The sequence below is a fragment of the Schistocerca serialis genome, chromosome 1 (assembly GCF_023864345.2).
Source record: "Schistocerca serialis cubense isolate TAMUIC-IGC-003099 chromosome 1, iqSchSeri2.2, whole genome shotgun sequence".
NCBI classification, from domain to species: domain Eukaryota; kingdom Metazoa; phylum Arthropoda; class Insecta; order Orthoptera; family Acrididae; genus Schistocerca; species Schistocerca serialis.
In genome coordinates, this window is record NC_064638.1 from 252,083,837 (window position 1) to 252,108,854 (window position 25,018).

At 37.5% G+C, this 25,018-nt stretch overlaps 1 protein-coding gene across 2 annotated transcripts in view; it reads right to left on the reverse strand.

Moving 5' to 3' along the window:
- Positions 1 to 571: 571 nt before the first annotated feature.
- Positions 572 to 25,018, reverse strand: part of LOC126467166 (zinc finger protein 236-like) — a 234,085-nt gene continuing 209,638 nt past the window's right edge. For both annotated transcript variants that reach the window (XM_050096441.1, XM_050096442.1), the window contains exons 24-26: positions 23,986 to 24,250; positions 13,250 to 13,529; positions 572 to 1,842 (exon numbers count right to left, since the gene is read on the reverse strand). In XM_050096441.1, the coding sequence (XP_049952398.1) occupies positions 734 to 1,842; positions 13,250 to 13,529; positions 23,986 to 24,250 (1,654 nt within the window). In that variant the 3' untranslated portion in view covers positions 572 to 733. The remainder of the gene's footprint in view (positions 1,843 to 13,249; positions 13,530 to 23,985; positions 24,251 to 25,018) is intronic.

A 25,018-nucleotide genomic window follows, 5' to 3' on the forward strand; every position in this document is an offset into this window, starting at 1 on the left:
ATCAGTTCAATGAAATGCTACACATTTATCGGCAGCATAGGTCACACTCTTCAAACAAATAGTTGCAGCAAAAATTTGTACTTCAGGGAAGCAGTGCATCTCTCTTCTACCTAGTACAGTTTGCAAATTATATTTTTGGAGATATGGTTGCTGATCTCGCTATACCACTTCCCAATGGGTGTTACACAGACAAGGTTTATGTCAGGTGAAGGTGGTAAATTAATTTGGGAATACTAAGTATACGCAAACATTTCCCAACTGTCAACATATTTACCCAAAGAGAAAGGCAGAGTCATTATCAAAAGCACTCAGTCAAACAAGTTACATATATGCTGGTATTATTGAAATGTGCCACTGGATTGTGAAGAATATTCCTCTGGGATTTCCAACACAGTAACTTGAAATTGTAGATGACTGTTTGTCATTGTAATAAAAAAATACAGAAACACATGCTCATGATGTTTATAAGCAATCTGCATACATATTTTATTAATGTAAAAGTATTTAACTGCAAGTTCTTTTTAAGTAAATACAATAAAAGTAAAAAAAATATTTTATAAATAAACGGCAAAGAAAAATCACAATTTCAAAATATATTTACAATACAAATATACAATTACATTTTCTGCAAATGCATTACATTTATAAATATTTACGGCAGTTGTAACATCATTTCTGATGTAAACAATATTTGTACTGGAAAATGCATGCAAACATGCAAATAATTAATATATTAGGGGTCTGTAAGAAAAGTACTGTTCATCTGAGGAAACAAGTCATCAACAACTCTATCGAGATCAAGGCTTTTATCAACGTCAGTTTCACTGTTTATTGAAGGTTTTAACTTAATAACTGATTTGGGTGTAGGTGGACCTTTCGTCCCAAGCTCAGAACAACTGAATCTGTGAACTCGCTTAATGTGGGTCTTCAAGTTACCTTTTTGTGTGAAGGAGTAATCACAATACTGACAAGCAAATGGCCTTTCACCTGTGTGACTTTTTAAATGTATACTCAAAGCATCCTTCTGATTGAATCTTTTGTTACACACAGTACACTGGAAGGGTTGCTCTCCTGTATGAATACGAGCGTGCCGTTGTAACTGACTTGGTTTTGAGAACCATTTACCACACACTTGACAGTCATGATACACAAAGAAATCGTCATCTGTCTTCTTGTGACCACCAACAGGCACTAGAGATCTGCCACCTTTGCGACTGTCACTGACCCTGAAACGTGAAGTTGTGGAGGGAGTTGATGAAGAAGCATTGTTGTCAATATCAACATCTAATTCACTTTCAACATTAAAAACAATGTCGCTGGTGGTTGTCACATTATCTGATGATGTCTGCTGAACATTTATAAAAGGTATTTCAAAACGCACAGTGCCCAAATTTTGATCATCCGTTGACACTTGAAATGTTTCCTGACAAACACTCTGTTCCGTTCCTGGTGCCTGAATAATAATATTGGAAGCTTGTATCTGTTGTAGAATTGCTTCATCCAGTTGTAAGGCCTGTGTAGGTATCAGATTCCCTGAAGTATCTATCTGAAAGCTATCAGCTAGTTGAAACTGGAAGTTATTGACAACTTGAGAACTGTCTCCAGTGACTAAAAATGTGGAATTATTCAAATCTGCCTCTGCGTTTTCGTTTTCTGCTTGGTGTATCTCTCTCTCAGTTACCATATTTTCAGTATTTTTCTCTTGATCCTTCACAGGTTTAGGCTGCTTTCTTTGTCTGTTCAGTCTACTGGTTTCTTTAATGTGCGAAGCAAGATGAGCTTTACGGTGCCCTGATGTCCGAAATCTTGCGTCACACACTGGACACTTGAATGGTTTGGCTCCTAGGGGGAAAAAGTTAATATTGCATTAACACATTTTCATGACTAGACTGTACTCAATAAATTATTATGAAGGCTATAAGACACACTTAACATATATTTACTTCTAAGTTTTTTCTTACAAAATTGTAACTGGTATGAGTTGGTCGAATCCAAAATTTGGAAAATACTAGGTGGAGAAGCATGAAACTGGAATTTAGTTGCAATAATTACATGTCTGTATTTTGAAACTGATAGACAATATTTTATTTAAAATAATCTCTTGCTATTTATACATTTCTCCCACCTCTCTGGCAGGCCATGAAAAAAAATGTTCTTCTTTTGAAGAGGACCAGTCAGCGAGCCATTTTCGTTCATTTTCACAAGAAATGAAGCGTTGTTCAGCAAGAGAATTTCCCAGTGACGCAAATGGATGATAATCCGATGGCGGTAAGTCTGCAAAATAAGCCGCATACCTTAGTACTTCCCAACTGAATGCCTTGTTCATTCTCCTGACCTGTTTTGCGGTGTGTGATGGGGCATTATCGTGGAGCAATATGATTGTGTTGCCTTTTTCCATATTCCAGTCGTTTTTCATGCAATGCTCGATTTTAATCAATCATTTGCTGTTGGTAGCGATCAATGTTAATGGTTTCAACAGGTTTTAGTAGCTCATGACAGATGGCACCCTTCTGATCCCACCAAACACAGAGCACTCTCTTCTTTCCAAAGCTATTTGGTCTTGCAGTGGATGTCAATGATTTTCCTGGAGTCACCCATGATTTACACGACACTTAGGATTCTCAAAATATACCCATTTTTCATCATCTGTCACTATTCGTGGAGAAACCACTTTCTCTTGTACCTGGTGAGCAGCATTGCCCAAGTGGTCTTTTGATTTGCTTGCTGTCTTTCATTCAGTTCACGCAGAACCCATTCCCCCCCCCCTTCCCTGTGCACATTTTCTATAGATTTCAACTGAAGAGAAACAGCTTTCTGTGTCACATTCAATTGCTCCGTGAGTTCCTGTCGAGTCTGAGTATCATCTTCCTCCAATATGGCCTGCAACTCGTTGTCTTTGAACTTTTTTGGTGGTTTCACATGCTCATTGTTTCTTACATGAAAATCACCACTTTTGAGTTTTTTGAACCAATTGAAACTCTGTGTTTTCCCGCAAGCATGTTCGCCGAAAGCTTCGACAAGCATTCAACGCAATTCTGCAGCAGTTTCCTTCAAATCATAGCAGAAAACCAATGGTGTCTGCAAATAATAGTTCGTAGGCACAAAACTCGACATGTTTACGAGTTTGAAACAGACACCGATGTATGTAACTTGGGTTGATGCGATTTGGCATTCGTCGTCAGCCATTACAGCTCCTAAATTCCGGTTTCATACTTCTACACTTGGTATTACTAGAGCCAAGCAATGTAAAATTATGATGCAATTCTCTTAATGTTTTCATTTCTTTATTGATAGTTTGTAGTTTTAATGCTACTCATGTGACTGCACACACACACACACACACACACACACACACACACACACACCTTCACTGACAACCATCTTTTACAGTTAATAGTCATAATTAATTTTAAATAAAACTTGTGATTTACATAGAACTTTCAAATTTCACCGAATAAGAGGCAGAGGGTGTTAAATTTTGACAACACATTCTTGATGCTGACTGATGTATAAACTAGATAGGCATAATCCTTATCGCTTCAGGCAGGGGGGATACCGTCATAATCTAGGATGTTACTGAATTTAGCTTATGTTAAAATTCGGGAGTAAGTAAGAAACATGTAATTTTTTTTTCTTTTCTCCAAAAAAATCCTTGCCGCGAGACACAGGCCTCCTCCATTTGGACATCTGTCAAAGTTCTTTTATTGCCAACTTTTGAATTTTTTTTAATAATTTACGGAATTTTTTCGTTTCAAAAATGCCAATTCAGAAATTTAGATTTCTGTTCTGTTGATTAGTACCATGTAGTACTATAGTCTCTGTAAAGGAGAGCTTCCACTTTTAAGTTGGACAGGTTTTATTTTAAAAAATCTTTTTTTTAACTTTCAAGGGTAATGTATGTCTTTATTGGAGTTGTTTCTTACTAATTTCTTTGTTACAATGTTTATTTCTTTTGTTTTTGCTGCAGTTATTTCTTATCACTTTCTTTGTTGCAGTTATTTCTTTTGACTTTCATTGTTGCAGATATTTCTTACACTTTGTTGTAGTTTCTTGTCAGTTTCTTTCTTGTGGTTTTTCATAGCAGGTTTCTGCAGTGTAGTTGTTCAGTGCTTATTTGTTTACTGAAGACGCTTCTGAGAAATCTGAGACCTCCAGTGAGTTCTGTGAAAAGGACTGTTTGAAATGTCTTCTGACTGGAGCCACAGGAGAGTGATGTGCGCTTGCTATTTGCATACCCATAAAAGAGTGATATACACTATGTGATCAAAAGTATCCGGACACCCCCAAAAACATACGTTTTTCGTATTAGTCTGTTAACTGACAGAGACCACCGCCAGTAGAAGAGGGCCATAATGTGTAATAGGCAGACATCTATCCAGGCCATCACACACAAATTCCTAACTGCATGAGGATCCACTGCAAGTACTGTGACAGTTGGGCGGAAGGTGAGAAAACTTGGATTTCGTGGTCGAGCGCCTGCTCATAAGCACATCACGCCGATAAATGCCAAACGGTGCCTCGCTTGGTGTAAGGAGCATAAAAATTGGACGATTTAACAGTGGAAAAACGTAGTATGCAGTGGCGAATCACAGTACACAATGTGGCAATCCGATGGCAGGGTGTGGGTATGGCGAATGCCCGGTGAACGTCATCTACCAGCATGTGTAGTGCCAACAGTAAAATTCAGCGACGATGAAGGGGGCCTGCACCCCTTGTTGCTTTATGCAGCACTATCACAGCACAGGCCTAGATTGATGTTTTAAGCACCTTCTTGCTTCCCACTGTTGACGAGCACTTCGGGGATGGTGATTACATCTTTCAACATGATTGAGAAACTGTTCATAATTCACGGCCTGTGGCGGAGTAATTACACGACAATAACATCCTTGTAATGGACTGACCTGCACAGAGTCCTGACCTAAATCCTATAAGCACCTCTGCGATCTTTTGGAATGCTGACTTCGTGCCAGGCCTCACCAACTGGCTTCGATACATCTCCTCAGTGCAGCACAATGCGAAGAACGAGCTGCCATTTCCCAAGAAACCTTACAGCACCATACTGAACTTACGCCTGCGAGAGTGGAAGCTGGCATACAGGCTAACACCATACTGAATTCCAGCATTACCAATGGAGGGCACCATGAACTTCTAAGCCATTTTCAGCCAGGTGTCTGGATACTTTTGATCACATAGTGTTTGTGATTATATATATAAAAACCAACAGACTTTGTTCAGGTTGAGAATAACTGTTCTCATTTGAAAACTTTGTTTCAAAGTGAAGATGTGTCCAGTGATGACTTTTTGTGTTCTGAATGTTTTGACAGAATAACAACAATAATTGTATCTGAACAAGGTGAAGCTTGCCATGGTGCAGATGGAGATTTTGCATCAATAGAGGAAGAATTAAATATCCTGAATCAGTCAACTAATGAGGTAGGTGTTTAGGTGTTAGTCCTGTTAAGAAACCGTGTCAAGTGACGTTGAGTCATAAGCTCTATGCATCACAAAAGTGCAGAAAAATTACAAAAGCTATGGATGAATACACTACAGTTAAACTGACCACACTCTTCAAAGTAGAAATTCAATCTTCAGAAGAAAATGAACCAAAGCAAACATGCACCTCTTGCCAGGAAATTTTCACAAATACAATTCAGCAGTTGAATATTGTGCATCCTACAGTCAAAAGGTGCAAGTTTTAACTATTATTCTAGAGACATTTTCAAAGAAAACAATTTTGAACCACATTCAATCAGTATCAAAGCACATAGCAGACAAATAAAGAAATGTGAGGTTTGTAAAAGGAGTCTTTGGAAGACCAGATCCCTATTATGGTCATCCTGTAGAAGCAGCTCAAGTTCCAATAGTGCAGTCATTTTATATGGAAGATAAACGGGACTGTTCTTGCCAGAGTGCCAACAAAAAAGACACTGTAACTGTAACAGTTGAAGGTCAAAAAGTTGTGGAGTGAAGAGGTACATGACTTGCAGTATTAAAGAAACTTTTGCAATTCATAAGAGCAACTATACAACTTCACATATTGGAAGATCAAAATTTTATGCACTATGACCTAAGTGAGTAGTTCCACACCCACCTGGAAATGTCTGTTTATGTGTGTACTGCGCGAATTTTGAACTTTGGTGCATGACATATGACACTTTGGTTGTGCATGTGAAGTCATTAGTAGTATGTGACGTAAAGTGAGAGAATTGTTTGTTTCAAGAATGTGGTGACTACCCTGGGAAGGGAGGACTGTCTTTACAGACACTTGGCCTGGAAGACGTAGCAGATAACTATGCAGAAATTACATATGTGACATGGGAGGAAAATAAACTAATTAAGAAAACTGTTGCGTTTGACAGTTTCATTGATGAACTTGGTAAATGGTCAGTGAAAGCCGTAACACACCAGCATCTGAAGAAATTGCAACAACAACACATTACAGAAGTGAAAGGGTGTGTACAGGTTGAAGAACTATGTTTAGTGCTTCACTGTGATTTTGCTGAGAACTGGTCTGCAATTCTACCGCAAGAAGTACAAGGGTATCATTGGAGTATTGACCAGGTTTCAATTTTTATGGAAGTGACATATTTTCAAAACAAGACCCCAAGTGTTGCAGTTAGAAGTGATGACACAGGATATGACTCAGCACATGCTTTGCTAGCAATGCGCAAAATTCTTCAACTGCAAACAGGGGCAGAGAAGATCATCATTATTTCTGAGAGTGCTCCCTAGTCATTTTAAAAACCGTTACCAGCTGTTTGAACTGAGTAAGTCATTTCTGCCAACTGACTGGTTATACAGTGCTACTGGTCATGGGAAGGGGCCTAATGATGGTGTAGGAGGCCTGCTGAAGCACTATGCTACAAAACAATCTTTCCAGACCAAATACAGCTGTGATTCAGAATGCTGAGGATTTTACGAGAGTCGTGAAATCTTACACATCCACAGCCCTCAATCTTTTGTCTAAAGAGGAAATCGAATTCTGTGAGTAGAAAAAAGAAGAATGGTCCAAACAAACTACTCCTGTGAAAGGAATTCAGAAGAAACATTTTTGGACTCAAAGTGATGGACGAACTCCTATTGCACGCACTTTAAGGAGCAAGAAAGAAGAAATTTCTTTTGTTTGGCCAACACCTCAGAAACAGCACAATAATATTCAGATTCACAACCTGAGAAGGGGGATGTTTGTGGCGTGTGTGAATGACTGTGACAGGTGGTTGGCAAGGATTATAGACACCAGTTATGAGTTAAATGAAACTGTAGTGAACTTTATGCTACCACATTGACCAGCTGGCTGAAGGACAGCAACAATGCCATCAGGGCTCAATTCCTATTCACAATGTTTTGAAGATTATAAGTTCTCTAGTTCCTATTGGTTCACCAGGAAAGCAACACTCTATATCAAAGGAAGATACTGAAGCAGTGGAACATATTTTTAGTTAATTGACTGGCTAATTTCAGTACAATCTCTTTAGTGACCCTTCTTGAAAATAGAAATCACCTGCATATTTTCAGTATCACTTTGAATGGTTAGTTCTTCCAGCAACCTATGATACATTGCTGTTAAAAGTTGAGAAACTTTTTTCACATACTCTTGTGTAGAATTATGTATGTATCTCATCAGATCGGATCCATTCGTCTGTCTTTTGCTGAGAGATTTTTCATTATGAATTTCTGTTCTACAGTTATTTATTTCATCATCTGCCATTTTTGTATTCATTGAGACTGCTGAAAGAAGAAACTGCACATGCTACAATCTCTATCAGAGAAGCAATTTCAGAAAATTGCCTTAAGTATTTCGGCCTTTTCTGTCATCATTTGTTTCAGTACCAGTATGGTCATAGAGTGACTTGACAGATAGCTTTTATCTATTTATTGATATAATGGAAGATCAAAACTTCTTTGGGTGTCCTGTCAAAGCACCTGATAGCAAAGTTACTTCTAAATTTGTTGAATGGTTCGCTGATGGCTCTCTTTCATGTAAGTTTTGTTTCATTTTTTGTCATCTACAAGGCTTTTGCAAGCTTTAAATATTTGGGGAAACACTCTGCTTTCAAAGTTGCTTTATAACATGGAGATGAATCACAGTGGGTCTTTCCCACCCCTCAAAACTTTGCTTGGCACATATCTGTTGAAGACATATTGTACAACACTAACTTTGTCCGCTTGTACTTGACATTTTTAGTGTCTGAGATGAGCGACGGTGACTGCTCAGCTAATCTTACACCATTCCTCGTTGCAGTTATTAAGTAGAAGATCTTCCTACCTTCCTTTACATTCCAAATGACAGTCATAGTAATGATATAATTTATGTTATTAATAGATACTAGATCATGGGCTATTACTGACTTACATTCTGTCTTCACTCAAAATATCTTTATTTTCTAATTACAGTCCAATGTGTTACAGAGCTACAACTCCATTTTCAACGTGTGGGTGGATGTAATGAGCACTAGTTTTTCACATAGCAGTAATAGAAGAACACAATCATTAGATGGAACAAGAAAACTATCTCAGGTGGGTTAACGAGAGAAAAATGCTAAAGAAATGAGAGAAATAAAGTACTGCAACAATTATCTGAGTTTGACCACATAACATTCGTCTTCCGCATTAATGAAAGTGTTCTATATTTGCACTTACATTTTAAACAATTTAACTTGTTTATGACAGTAGTACACAACTCAAATGATGTGTACTTACCTTATGTTACAGTCATGTGATGGGTATTGAAATTCCTATTACTTTTATTTACATAGAGTGACAAAATAAAATAAGAAATTAAAAATTACTTAGACTATTGACAGTTAATAACTTGGGTTTACATTCTTACATATTCAATTGTTAACTGTCACTCCCTTAATGGATTTTTAATTTCTGATTTTATTTCATCAATCTATGCAAATGAAAACAATATGAAATTTGATACTGCATCAAAGATTAAATAAGCATCATTTGAGTCACATAGTACTGTTAAACCATTCAAAATGTAAGTGCAAATGTGGAAGTTTTTCACCAAGGCAGAAGATGAATGTTACATGGGCAAATGCAAGTAATATATACAGCACTTTATTTGTGTCATTACTCTAGCATTTTTCTCTCATTAATTCCTCATGAGACATTTTTATTATTACATCTAACAATTGCATTGACTTCTTATTGTTAAGTGAAAACCTAAATCAGAAGTAATGACCATTATGTCTATACAGTAATTGAAAATGGAGTTGTGTAGCTCCTAAATATGACGAACAGTAATTAGAAAATAAAAATATTGTGCCTGAAAATGGAATATTATTAACCAAACAGTCCACCAGTGTATTTCTCATCCATAGTGTCCAACAGGTACATTTAGGCAATCAGACATGTCGCCATTGTCAAGTCTGCTGATGAACTGAGCTCTTGAGGGTGCACACTAACTTATATCCCCTCCCACCGCAAACCTTTCCCTCCACAGTCCACAACCAAGGGAGCGTATCGGCGGTTGCAGAGGTGCTTGCATCGGCATCTGTGGTAATGTCAATGTAGTTATTAATACACCTCTAACCTAATTGTGTAACTGTCTTACTCCCTGTTCTACATCAACGGAGTTGAGGAGTTCAGGCCAGTATGTAACCACGAGATTCAAGGCGTTACCCTTACAAATCTGTTCGTCAACTAACTTCTCAAGGTAATTTTTGGATATGGTATTTAGAACATTATTGCTTGCTGCTGCAGGAAGTGGTATCTTCCCACAGCTCGTTCTTTGAAATATTTTATTTATTAGAATTGAAAAATTCACTATTGTGACTTGGAAAAAGAGAGCATTACATATGGATGCATGAGAATGTATGCAACACAGAGTTGCAGGAGTAACAGCTCACTAGCTTCAGCAAGAAACTGATCTCTTATTAAAAATGCACTGTTACAAAATTAACCAAATGGAATTAAGAAAACTCTGTTCCTCCAAAGGGGATAGTTCTGTAATCGCTGCACAGAGTGGCTGCACGGTTTGAGGCACCATGTCTGGGACTGCTCCCACCGGAGGTTCGGAGTCCTCCCTTGGGCATGGGTGTATTTGTTGTTCTTAGCACAAGTTAGTTTAAGTAGCGTGTAAGACTAGGGACCGATGACCTCAGCAGTTTGGTCCCTTAAGAATTCACACACATTTGAACATTTTGTAATCATGCCAAAGACTACATCACCATTATCAGCAACACAAAAGCATCCATCAATCATGTGCCTTACAAGGCAGTATTTTGCACAAAGCCAAACTACCAATTACATATTGGTCTGCTGTGCCTACTGATATACAAAACACTAGAATGAGCTGATACACACTGTGTGAGGATAGTTACATACTTGTTAAATAAATGTTTTCTGCCTACTGAAACAAAGGGGCAGATCTAATAACAACTTTCAGTTTTAACGTAACCCCATTATTCACATGAAGTCTGTTATGTCTAGTGGTTGCCACATTCTTCAAGTAGCAATTCAAGAAGAAGGCACCGGATTCAGTGCCTTGCGGAACTACAATGTCGTGTAGGTATGTTGGCAATAAATTCATTGTACGGAAATATGATGAAGAACAAACACTTCACCTCGAAGTGACTCCTATGTAGGCTTAACAATGAAGACTAATAAACATTATCCTTTAACTCCACTGGCCTTAAGACGTCGGCACACAGACCGTGCATCTGAATGTTAATCATGCAGACTTTCTGCGTGGAATAGCATGTTTGGGAGTCTTTTCAAATGTGCAGAGCAATATCTAGCATGTCAGATATTCTGAGTGTGCGTCTGAGCTTTGACCAATCAAATGCCACCTACGTCACATGCACGCCATCTCCCTTCAGCACAGAGTTGTGAGGGGCATTCAGTTCACGTCTACGTATATATGCGATTTCCGAGTACCAGAAAATTGACGATCACTCGAAAACCCATAGTTAACTGTGTGATTCGTTGCAATAAAATAATGAGAAACATCATATTCATGGCAAAAGAATGATTGTAACTTGCGTAATATGAGTGTATGCCACTTGAAGGCAGTAACACATTGAGGATCCACCGAAAACACATTGTTCTTGGTACAATTTGTTATAATTAAATTTTAATTAGTAACATAGCTACAATTAAAGCTTTTAGCAAGTGGCAACATGTTACAATTGGCCATAAATGAATTGTTGTCTCTTAAGCGTGGTGAATAGCGTTGATGATTCAGTCTCGTCACGTCTAAATATTTTTTTCCTAGCATTCGCCTTTTTAATAGGTTCTGATGCTTTGTTATTAGTTCAATGTAAGTATATACTACAATATTTGATGTTATGTAAATATAAGTTTACTTTTTTATGAGGGGAGAGAGTGTTCGATCGGCTTAATCTACAGGACAGCTTGCGCTACTTGTATAAAGTTATTTTGTTCCTTTTTCTTTTAAGTTTCGCAATTCACATGTCATAAAAATTCTGCTACTGGGTAGGAACAGTGATCAAGTACGAATGACCTTAGGGTTTTACAAAAATGTGAGAAAGACAAAACAATATTTATCTTATCTACTGCAAATTTGGTTGCACTATTCGTAATGGAACTTTTATAAGCCTGTGTCCTTACTGATTGGACATGGTACTTTCCTTTTTGTCTTAAAACATGTACATCGATATTGTAGTTTGTATTTGTGCGTATTATGTATAGAACAATGTGACTAGGATGTGGACAATGGAGGAAATGTGCATTTTAATAGATCTAATGTGGGAATTTTATGTGCGCCTGTTTGAGTAAACAGTGTGATTTACGAACTGGAAACATTCCACAACTGCCGCTGGAGGGTGTTGCGATTGCGTATACCATGTTGGGACCCACATACCGTGTGCGCAAGTCGCAATGTTCCTGAGTGTTCAGCAGCACGTTGAACTGTACAAGCTCAATGTTGACATTCGACAGCACGGTCCATGTGCCGACGGCTTTATGTTCAAGGAACTGAGGCTGATTGGGCAGCACTTGCTCAAGTCTTCAAATCATTTCTCTCATTCAGGTTGATGAACAACCTTAAAGTTTTGGCAAATGAAAATGTGCAGCTGATTATCTTGAATGAGACTTGCAACAACTTTGATCTGTATGAAATAAGCTTTATCAAGCAAATCTTCTACTTCATATTTCTGTGAACAATACCTGCCAGTTTTTATTTTTGTACACCCTAAAAACATCTTCAAATTGATAAATGCTGCAAGTACTTGAGGTTAACTTTGAACATATAGAAACCATTTAGGGTATCGGGTATGTTCAAGAAACCACGCACATGTAGGAAATCTGCATTGAATGATCTGATGTGCTATCGACACTGAATGACAAAAGCTCAGAGAGGGCTGGGAAAAAAAGAACAAAGAAAAAACAATTGCCACGAGACAATGATCATTACATGGTAGTAACCCTGTCAAACTCTTCCATAGCAACAAAGTTATGGCTAAATTGATATTTAGTACAGGAATTTATTTAAAAAAATCTTGAAATTCATAATTAAACCACAAATAGTCCAGGATAGAGAAACAATAATATTATGAGAAAGATAGATTGCTACTCACCACACAGACAAGGCACTGAGTTGCACACAGACATGATCAAAATACTACTAGACATTTAAGCTTTTGGCCGAAAGGCCTTCTTTGGAAATAGAAAGCACACACACTTTAACACAACCACAAGTCACACAAACGTGGCTGATGACTATGGCGCTGTGGCTATGGCCTTGTACGTATCTATCCTTTTCATAATATTGTTGAAATTTATGATTATGTATAAAACTAATTAGGAAAATTTAAAAATTAATGGTGTACGCAAAAAAAAAACTTTGGTACCACAAAGTGTAACTTACATGTCAACAAAAAAAGAAGTCATCTGTGCTGTAGTAAAGGTCCAGTAACCTAAGTAACATCTATTAGTCAAACCATTGGTACTATCTACATGTCGGAGACCCATGACAGAATGAAAAGGAAGGCTGGGGGTGGGGAAGATACATGTGTATATATAAGGGCTCTAAAATTAGTTCTTGGAAATGATAGCACACTAACTGGAAATGCTCTTTCAGGAGATATGAAGAAAAGAAATCTCAACACCACATTTTACACATGGCAAGATGACAGGTGTTTGAAAGGAAGAAAGAAACTGAGTAAAATTCTTCGGATTGGAAATATTTTCTTGTAACAAGCTTGAAAATCGAAACTCCATTTTATATTAATCTAATAATGCACAAAGAAGGAACAAATAGTGTAACTATATAGATTACCTGTATGAAGACGCATATGTACTTTCAAACTTCCTTTTGTTGAAAAGAAGAAGCCACATACATGACATGAAAATGTTTTCTGCCCTCCATGGGTCTTTAGATGGCTGTCTAATGTTGACTTCACTGTAAAACACTTATTGCAGAAACTACATTGATATGGGCGTTCACCAGTATGGATACGGACATGGCGTACCAAGTCGGAAGGCTTCTTAAAACTCTTTGGACAATATTTGCATTTATTAGCGTATAGAGGCTCCATCTTGTACCGCTGGTGAGGATCCTGAAACAAAAGTCTATGTATAATTATACCAACAAAATAAGTACAGTGAGCCTTTAAGGTAAATAACTTTCACTAAAAGTTACGTATGTTAGATGGTACCTTCAAGTACTGAATTAATAATATAGCACAGATTGGGTTCACTATTAACATTGTACCAATGCCTAGAACAATATGTAAATGAGACTTTCCTCTGATCATGTAAGGTATAATCTGACAAAAACTACTTTCGGATTGACAGTGAAGGCGGAAGTGATTGTGACTGTTGTGCCCTGTCACTCTGTGTGTGTGTGTGTGTGTGTGTGTGTGTGTGTGTTTTACTGTTATTCACAGGGTGGTACCCAATGATGTCAGTGGGAAGTTCGTCTAAAGTTATTAGTGGAAAATTTTAATGTCATTCTGAGGGAATTGCCTTACAAGGCCAGTCGAGAGAAATGGTTAATAGTTTGCATGTTACCAGAGAAATGGTTAATGGTTTGCAGGTTACGTGCCTCCTTTGAGAATACAAAACTTAATGGTGGTCCACTGCTCTCCATTACCAAAGTAATCGACAGAACTGCTGCAGCTTTGAATGTAAACAAAAACACTGTTGTAGAAATAGAGATGGAAATGTCTGACAAAGAAAAGGAAGCTGAAGAACTGTCGAACTTAACACAGCTGGAAAAAACTATCATATGGATAAGTGGATTCCCAACATCAGTTTGTTTGCAGAGGATAGAATTCGTCGTCATGTTTATGATTACTATCGCAGTAAAGAAACATCTGGCACTCGGGAGGCTGTTGGTCACATTTAAAGACTAAGAACTTTTTCACTAAAGTCAACACATCCTTGTCTGAAGTTTAACACAACCTGGGCTTTTAATATGGACATTTCTGTAGCCGTAAGCTGTCGATGGAGGAGGAGGATATAACTGCATGGCACTGCCAATTTTTAAGGGACATCATAGCATAAATATCTATGAAGTCATGTGTCTTGACAAAACACGGGTCAATTCTGGTCACATTGTCAAGCATGGCTGGACTGAGGACTCAGCTAAATGAAAAATGGCAATGCCATCTGGCAAGGGGGGCAGGCTTCTTCTTCTTCTTCTTCTTCTTCTTCTTCTTCTTCTTCTTCACAAAGGCACTTAGCAAGATTTCCCCCAAATTGCCTTCTGCTTTCTAAATCAAGGAAAACAGGAAATTACCATGAAGAAACGAAGCACGTGACATTTACAAAGTGGTTCGAAGATTCACTAATGTCAAATCATCAAAAATTGTCATCAATTGTTCTAGATAGTGCTCTTTACCATTCATTTGTCATTGACGAGGCACCGACCACAGCAAACTCAATGTAAGTGATGACCTTAAAAAGTTAGAGATTCATTTACATACTGTATTCAACTTACTTCAATAACAAAAAAGTTTACCGCATATTGGAAATTCAGTAAAAACATGAAAAAATGCATTTTCGTAAACTGTCTGTATATTTTCTTAATTATTAACATATTAAGGTAAAACTAAAATCAAAATGTAGTGTAACTCTTCCAGAACACATTTCTGCAATTTTCATACCCATAAAGTGAATAGTTTGCCTGTTTGAGCAATCTGAATGAAAGATAAAATTATGCACGTGTTTTATGCAGGACATGGAAACTCTGTTCTGGTGCCTCCACATGCTCCTGCTGAAGAGTCAATCCTAAAGTAATTTTGGACACACTATACTTCTGTTATTCAACCTTACAAATCTTTATACACTGTTTTCAGCTGACAACTTCAGCCACATTGCTCAGGAGATATGATGTTAAAAAAGAGTCACTTATGATAGCTTTTTTCTAACATATGGCCTCACATTTAAGCACTGCACTCAGAGCGTAGGAACTGTTCACTACTGACCAATTGCTGTCACTCTTTGCCAACAGTGCTACTGTACGGCAGTGTGGAGGGGCATGTGACAAGCACAACCAGTGTTGTAAAACTACTGTAGGCTACCGTAGACTATCACAACTAAGTGTAGACTACAGTAGTTTTCCAAGTAGCCTTGGTCAGTCAAATCTGTAACCAAATTACCTGTATGTTCAGTGTGATGTATGCCTAGTGGGTGTTAACTCAAAATCACTTCATTTGTATATGCTATCAGTTTCTAACTAGATTCCCCTTAAAATCAGAAGTAGCTTAACTGCCTAGAAAGTGTAACCTACGGAACATTTTTGTTCTGCATAGTTATCTTCCTATCTGTCACTTAAAAGTATACAGTATTTATAGCAAAATTGAAATTATCAGTGTTTACTTCAGGTTTTATTAGAAAATTGTTGATTGTAATGTGAAACAGAGCGACTTTGTAGTAAAAGTAATAACAAAAGACATATGTATCATATAGCACTAGAAAACGCAATATCCCCCCCCCTTTTCCCAAAAAAAAAAAAAAAAAAAAAAAAAAAAAAAAAAAAAAAAAAAAAAAAAAAAAAAAAAAAAAAAAAAAAAGGGCCGCAAAATAAAGACATGTCAAACATCCCTTCAATACTTCATTGAGCTTATATAAAAAATGTCTGTGTTATTCATAAACAGCTTTTGAAACTATCAAAACAACAGGAAACTCTTGCCTATCATCATGACGATGAACTTCAGTTAAGTACAAAAAATGGCTCTGAGCACTATGGGACTTAACATCTGTGGTCATCAGTCCCCTAGAACTTAGAACTACTTAAACCTAACTAACCTAAGGACATCACACACATCCATGCCCGAGGCAGGATTTGAACCTGCGACCGTAGCGGTCACGCGGTTCCAGACTGAAGCACCTAGAACCGCACGGCCACACCGGCCGGCAGTTAAGTACAAAATAACAACAATAATTATATAGATTTTTTTGTGTTTGTGCATATTAAGCCTAGACAGAGTTCAGTGGAACAAGCTGATGGATATTTTGAAGAGGAAAGGAGTAGATTGGACAACGAGACGACTGATACAGAATCTATATTTACACCAGAAAGTAAGGATAAGTATAGGAAATGAAATGTCAGAAGAAAGCAGCATTGGACGAGGTGTTAGACAAGGTTGTTGCCTTTCCCCACTGCTGTTTAATGTATATCTTGAAAAGATTATTATGAAAGGCTTAGATGGGAAAAGAGGAATATGTATTGGTGGAAAGAGAATAGAATGTATAACATTTGCTGAAGACATGGTATTAGTGGCAGAAAGTGAGCGGACAGTGAACAACATGCTGAAAGATCTGAATGAAGCTTCTGTGGAATATGGGATGCAAATAAACACAGCAAAAACAAAGAGTATGGTTATCAGTACAAGAAGCAGACGGTCCAATATTAAAATAGGACAATCTACCATTAGCCTAGTAAGTGCATTTAAATATCTTGGAAGCACAATAACTGAAGACTTGAGATGTCACCAGGAGGTGAAACCTTGAATTGCCATAGCGAAGGAGGCATTCAACAGAAAGATGAGACTCTTATGTGGAAAATTAGATAAAGGACTAAGGAAAAGGCTTGGCAAATGTTTTGTCTGGAGTGCGGCACTATATGGGGCCACACACCGTCAGGTGGCTTGCGGAGTATGGATGTAGATGTAAAAACATGGACGCTGAGACAGGAGGATGAAAAAAGGTTAGAAGCATTTGAGATGTGGATGTGGAGGAGAATGCAGAGAATAAGCTGGATGGAAAGAGTGAGTAATGAAAGAATATTGGAAAGGGTTGGTGAGAGAAGATGTCTGCTGAAGGTTGTAAGAGAAAGGAAAAAGAACTGGTTGGGACAATCACTGAGAACGGAGTGCTTGCTAGCAGATGCTTTGGAAGGATGTGTTTGTGGGAGAAGACTGAGAGGAAGAAGGAGATACAAGATGATAGACGACATAAAGGGAAGAGGAAATTATGCAGACCTGAAGAGGATGACAGAAGACCGGACAGCCTGGAGAACTACCATGTGAAAACCTGCCTTTTGGCAGAACACTGATGATGATGATGATGCCCATATTAATTACACTTGCATCAAAAGTAATTGCTTTGGCGACATAAAAGTGCAGAAGTTGTGCTATCAACTAATTTTTACTAATTATAAAATGTACTTTGTATTTTGTAAGGGTATAAAATACACAGTGGACTAAAACTGAACGATATATGATTATAATTATGTGCAAAACAAACAAAAAACAAAGAGAAGTCACCTTCTTCCAGTTTCTCTCTCACACATTCATTTATGCTTTTCCCTACCAATGCTACTAATACTAACAGTAATCCTACCATTTACTACACCATTTACAAACTGTACCAAAATACCGAACAGTAGAGTTGGCAGAGTGCAACTTCATGAAGTACGTTCACCCAGACATTAATGTCAGATAGCAAACACCCCTTCAAGTAACTGCTATGTTGTTCTCCGAGATCTTGATCACACCATCTTAGCATACATTTACAAAGGGAAATTTTTGGTAGTATCAGCAATATAATCTGGATCCTATAAGTCAGTCATCTTCAAAGTGGGATGTGCGTCCCACTCTTACACGTGACGCATAGAGTAATAGAGGGGGCGGTGCCAGCTTTCAGTGAAAAATATTTATACAGTGGAACCTCACTCAACAAGCAACTCCCAAAAAGCACAATTTTCAAAATGATCAAAACAAATTGTAAACAAGTGACTCACTTAATGAGCAATGTTTCACATAACGAGTGACGACGATTTAGTGTGACGTCACCAGCCCTTCGTACATGGTGGGGAAAATGTTAAACAACATGAACACCTTTCATTGTTGGCAGTGGCATACGAACAATGACTTTAGTATGTACCGCAGTCTGGGTTCAGCGTTCTTTCTGCTACCATTTTTGTGCAGCTTGTCATCCCGTCCAGCCCACTTGGGCTCAGATTTTGGATGAAAAATGACTTATAATACTGTGCTACTTGGCCGACATTTTTGAGAAACTGAATGATCTTAATGTATCACTTCAAGGCCAAAATAGTAATATCATCTTTCTAAACAAGAAAGAGGAAACTTGGACAGAAGCAGAAGGATACCAGTGAGATATTTTCTTGTCTGAATGATTTCGTGGAAGGAAATAGCAAATAAGTCAGATGTAGGTAAAAGTAATAGAATTGGCATACTATATCTCGAAAACCTTCGTCAACAATTCCAGAATAAATTTCCAGAACCTTCAATCTGTTCAATATGATCCACTTAGCAACAGTAGAACAGGAGGAGCTAATAGAACTCCCAAGTGACAGAACACTTCAAACTGAGTTTAAATTGAAGTCTTGTGAAAATATTTGGGTGCAGCCTCGGAATGACTATCCCACTTTAGCAAGAAGAGCAGCAGACATATTATTACACTTTTCATCAAATTACTGGCATTAATCAAGATGAAACAATGGTCTCAACTGCAGCTGGGAGGGTATCTGCGAGTTACTGTTTCAAAGATCCAACCACAAATGGGTCTGCCTTCTTCTTATGAAGAAGCACACACAGCACAATAAATGTGCAGATGGCAAAAAAATTCAAATTTTAACAGTGTGCATTTTTGCTATTATTTATTTCCTTTTTGAATGATCAGTTTGAATATAACAGTTTTCAAATTGGCATTTAAATGTTGAATATTGTTCTATCACTATTTGCACATCAAGTATTAAAACTTTCTAAATGAATTAAATTGTAGATGGAAACAGTTAAATTTCAGCAAACTAATGAACTTGTAAAGAAAGTAGGAAAGCACATATAATTGCTCAATTCCAATAACTGCCCTCATTGCTGTGGTCATTTCTAGCCTAGTTGTATTTGTCATCTTGTACCATCTTTCAATAACACAAATTTATGACAATTAAAAAAGAAGTTTACCTTTGATGTGCTCAAATTATACTCATTATTATTATTATTATTATTATTATAGTTGCAATAATTGGACAGAAGTAAATAGATTTCACAGGTCGTTTTTGTTTCAGGTATTAGAAGTGCTGAGGAAGGAAAGAAAAACAAGGAGATGGGGGGCGGTTTAAATAAATTTATTTATATTTCAGAATGGGAGCATGATGGAAAAAGTATGAGAACCCCTGCTCTAGGTCATGTTCAGTCAGACATGCGGAATGCTCAACTTTGGAAGCAAAAACAAACATTATTACACAGTGAGAACTGAAATGACAATCATGACTGTATACATGCACATTAAGTTTTAAAGCCAGGGAAAGTATTTTTGAATTAATCAACATTTTGATGCACAACAGCCAGGTTCTCTACTGCAGAGCCAAAAAGACTGGTACACCTGCCTAATATTGTATAGGGCCCCCGCGAGCACACAGAAGTGCCGCAACATGACGTGGCATGGGCTTGACTAATAATGGGTGAAGTAGTACGAGAGTGAACTGACACCATGAATCCTGCACGGCTGTCTATAAATCCACAAGAGTATGAGGGGGTGGAGATCTCTTCTGAACAACACATTGCAAGGCATCCCAGATATGCTCAATAATGTTCACGCCTGGGGAGTTTGGTGGCCAGCAGAAGTGTTTAGACTCAGAAGAGTGTTCCTGGAGCCACTCTGAAGCAATTCTGGATGTGTAGGGTGTCACATTGTCCTGCTGAAATTGCGCAAGTCTATCAGAATGCACAATGGACATGAATGGATGCAGGTGATCAGACAGGATGCTTATGTACATTTCACCTGTCAGAGTCGTATCTAGACATAACAGCAGTCCCATATCACTCCAACTGCACACACCCCACACCATTACACAGCCTCCACCAGTTTGAACAGTCCCCTGCTGGGGTCCATGGATACACGAGGTTGTCACCATACCCATACATGTCTGTCCGCTTGATACAATTTGAAATGAGACTCATCCTACCAGGCAACATGTTTCCAGTCATCAACAGTCCAATGTCGATGTTGATAGACCCAGGCAAGGTGTAAAGCTTTGTGTCATGCAGTCATCCAGTGTACATGAATGATCTTAATGTATCACTTCAAGGCCAAAATAGTAATATCATCTTTCTAAACAAGAAAGAGGAAATCGATGATATTTCATTGAATGGGTCGCACGCTGACACTTGTTGATGGTCCAGCATTGAAATATGCAGCAACTTGTGGAAAGGTTGCACTTTTGTCATGCTGAACTATTCTCTTCTGTTGTCGTTGGTCTCGTTCTTGCAGGATCTTTTCCCGACTGCAGCAATGTCAGAGATTTGATGTTTTACTGGGTTCCTGATATTCAAAATACACTCATGAAATTGTTGTACGAGAAAATCCCCACCTCCTCGCTACCTCAGAGAAGCTGTGTCCCATTGCTTGTGTGCCGACTAACACCACATTTAAACTCGCTTAAATCTTGATAACCTGCCATTTTAGCAGCAGTAACCAATCTAACAACTGCACCAAACACTTGTTGTCTTATGTAGGCATTGCCGACTGCAGTGGTGTATTCTGCCAGTTTATGTATCTCTGCATTTGAATACACATGTCTACATCAGTTGCTTTGGCACTTCAGTGTATTTTCAGTATGAAGGCACTACAAAACTGACATCACTGTTCTGATCCACATTTAGATCCTCACCCTTCCTAACTGCCCTTCTCTCAGTGTTTTAAATTGGAATTATCCAAAATTAGTTATACTCTGTACCTTGGGACAAAATATCTCTGTGGGTTTACTATGTGCCATCTTTACCAATTCTGTCCTTTTCACCTTTCCTTCTGTCTCTTTTTGTCATGTCCTCACAGTATCTTGAACAATTGTTCTCATCAGGTATTTCAAGTTTTTTTTTTTTTTTTTTTTTTTTTTTTTTTTTTACAGGGTGTAAGAAAAAGGGCAAACTTTACGAGCAGGTACCTTATACAGATAAGTAAAAAAAAAAAAAGTCTTCTAAACAAGGGGTCTAAATGTACACTTTACGAGCTTTGAGCATTTGTTCATCTTCGCTAGTGTGAAACAGATCTCTTTTACTGAAGAAGTGTTCATAGCTCTCAAAGTATGCATTTTAGAGCCCTTGTTTACTAGACTTTCGTCTTGTTCTGGTGTAAGGAACTGGTCCCTGAAGTCTGTGTTTTTTTGGAACACCTTGTATATTCACTGTGTTCCCTTTTGAGATACTATTCTTATCCTCTCTTCTCTCTCTACTCTAACATAACGACCGATTAATCTGGAGATGACTATGACTCATTCATTACGCACAGCCTTTTCTGGTCTCCAAATTTTAGACTTTTCTTTGATACAAGTTACAAGTAAAATATCCTTCATTCTGGTACAGAGGCGGTAATGCTATACAGTATCAGGTGTAAACACACTAAAATGAACATTATTACAACAAGTTAATGATTTGTTACTCGCATCACATTTTCTTTGATACAAGTTACAAGTAAAATATCCTTCATTCTGGTTTCAGCATTTTCCAACTTGCCATTTCCCAATATATTAATGTGAGATAGCCAAGATTAAATAACGAAGGCTAAAACATTGATTGCGTAGAACGTATCACCTCAACAAGCAGTATGAAAATGGTTGCTTGCAACAACTATCTTTCCCCTTAATATTTTATACCCAGCAGCATTGAATTTGCTGTAAAGTGGGCTGCTGTTGATTACCTTCCCAATTCTACCCCTTTGCCCTTGTTGTTGGCAATATAACATAACAATATTCAACACTTGTGTCATCACAGCCAACCTTAAACTATTTCACCCCATACCAAGAGAAACAATTATTAAATTACAGCATCTAGTATGCTTAAGAGAAATAATACTTAATTTTATTCTATGTAATGCAACAGCGTATGAACTTTGTAACTATTATCAAGATAAATAAATAAACTTAATAATGTTAAAATACTATATAAAGACTTGTACTAGTGTGAAAAGCTCTCTTGTCTCTTGCTCTTGGGTTCTAGTCTCTCCTGTCTTGCTATCTTACTCGCACTTGTTATCTTATGCTATTACCTCCGTTATCGTTACAAATACGGGATTGTCACTGTGCTGTACCAATCACGTAAGTGTCATAAAACCTGTCTTATATTTTTAAAAATCTAAATAATATTTTCAAACAATGGAAAATCCAGGATGGAATGTAACAATATGAGAGAAGGAAAGTTGCTACTCACCATATAGCGGAGGTGCTGAGTCGCGATAGGCACAATAAAAAGATTCACACAATCATAGCTTTCGGCCATTAAGGCCTTTGTCAGCAGTACACACACACACACACACACACACACACACACACACACGAAAGCGCAACTTGCACACACATCTGCAGTCTCAGAAAGCAATGTAGTTTCAGCTCTCTGAGGCAGCAGATGTGTGTGCAAGTTGCGCTTGTGTGAGTGTGTGTGTGCGCATGTGTGTATGTGTGTCTACTGCTGACAAAGGACTTAATGGCTGAAATCTATGATTGTGTGAATCTTTTTATTGTGCCTATCGCGACTCAGCACCTCTGCTATATGGTGAGTAGCAACTTTCCTTCTCTCATATTGTTAAATAATATTTTCTGTGTATATCATGTTATTTAACAACCCTTTCAATTAAAAGTATAAGAAAATAAACTATTTAAATAAGGAGACTTTCGTTTGCTTCATGATCTTTTTACAAGTCATTCTGTGTGTCATTTCCACTTACCTGTGACGCTCGTTAGAACCTGCTATGATGTTTATTTTTCAAAGTCAAATAACCTTTCTGGATAATGTGTTCTTATAGTATTGCTGCCAACCACAGGATTTTCAATCGATCATTTACGTAATTTCAAATTTCCCTATTATTAAATTTGAAAGTTCAACTTGAGATTACTTCAAAACAGAGGCGGTAATGCTATACAGTATCAAGTATAAACACACTAAAATGAACATTACTACAACAAGTTAATGAATTGTTAGTCACATCACATTGTTATCATCCGTTTATTCTGTTCTGCTGCAATTTTTTTTAACCAGTTCACTTTCATTGATAGATTCAGATTGGCTCCCAATTTTTTTCTTTATATTTCAATACTAGTAGATAAATAAAATCCTTATTCCAACAGCTGATTCATCTGTCATCTTTCTTATGGGACAATGAAGTTGCTGGTGTCCATCACACATCAATATTTTCCATCACATATCAATTTTTTCTATCTTTCTTTTCTCTTTAAATTGCTACTTTTTGTTTTGTTTAGAGAGAACCACTGGTAAGAAAATAACAAGATTTTTGAAATGTGAGATGATTATAATGTTGTCATTCTATATGACAATTCAGTTCTCCATATCTAAAAACAGCAAAAATTATTACGTCTTCATGATTTGGCCTACACCGAACACTTAAACTTGGAAAAAAGCCAAACATTCAATTACATAAAATAAATTTTAAGATGAAACTTTGACATTTCTGACCAGGCAACAATCTAAAGAGTTTTTATTTCTAAATTCACAGCTAGCAAATTGTAATCAAAATGATAAAGTCATATGTTTCTTAGTTTCATCAGAGTGTTAAATATAAATTTACCATTTAAATTTTAAATTTAAATATTACCTTTATTTCACTAATTCGATCCCTTTCAGCAGCTGATGCTATTAGCACCCTCTCCGACACTGAACCAGCCTGTTCCAGTGGTCGCTGTGCCAGGACCTGGGTTTCTTCAGCACTTAAGCGAATAACTGATGCTCTCTGTCGACCTCTTAGAACACGTTCTCCATTTCCCCTGCCTGCTCTTTCACTTGCTGTATGCGTTCTTAAATGCCGGCGCATATGTGCAGCAGAATGAAATTGCATGTCGCAGACACTGCACTGGAAAGGCCTACAAAAATTAACTAAATTAACTATATGAAGATAACAGAGTAATCTTTATACATAAGAAAATAGGAACATCAAACCAACAGTAATAGTAGGAACGCATGACTGCACACAATTTGAATTTAGAACCGTTGGCTTACTTTTGTTGTTTATAGCAATCATATATAATGCATTGAGTGTTTTCAGAAAATTAACAAGACAATGTCTTAATAAAAGGCCAGTTGTACAAGCAGCGGCTCAATTATAATTTTCTCATCATCTGTAGACACTGTTAAATTCAGCCTCTGACATTTTGTGCTTGCTTTATTATCTTCGACTCCTACAGCAGAGGGGTATTTCTCCCATTGGTACTGAAGGTTTTTGCAAGTTATTATGATTGGAAAATTTCTTATTCAGTATGAGATGTGACTCACCCATCTGCTGTGACTTTCTTGACACTACCCAAATCGACCTTTTCTTTTGCGATTACGTAATGAACCGTACATATCTTACAAATGTGGAACATCATTCCTTTTGTGCTTCTTTTATGTCAGCAATAATAACTACTACAGAAATGATGGTCAGATCCTGCAGGTAGTGTCATCACTTCTGTCTCTATGCTGTTCATTTTTGGAACACAACCTACGACCAGCTTAGAGACCGAAGTGATGACACTTTCTGCAGCACCTGACCATCATTTTGCAGGACAATGCTGAAGCACGTACAGTGCAAGCTGTTACTGATTTGTTTGACTGATGTGGTTGCTAAGTGCCACACTCCCCTGACTTAAGCC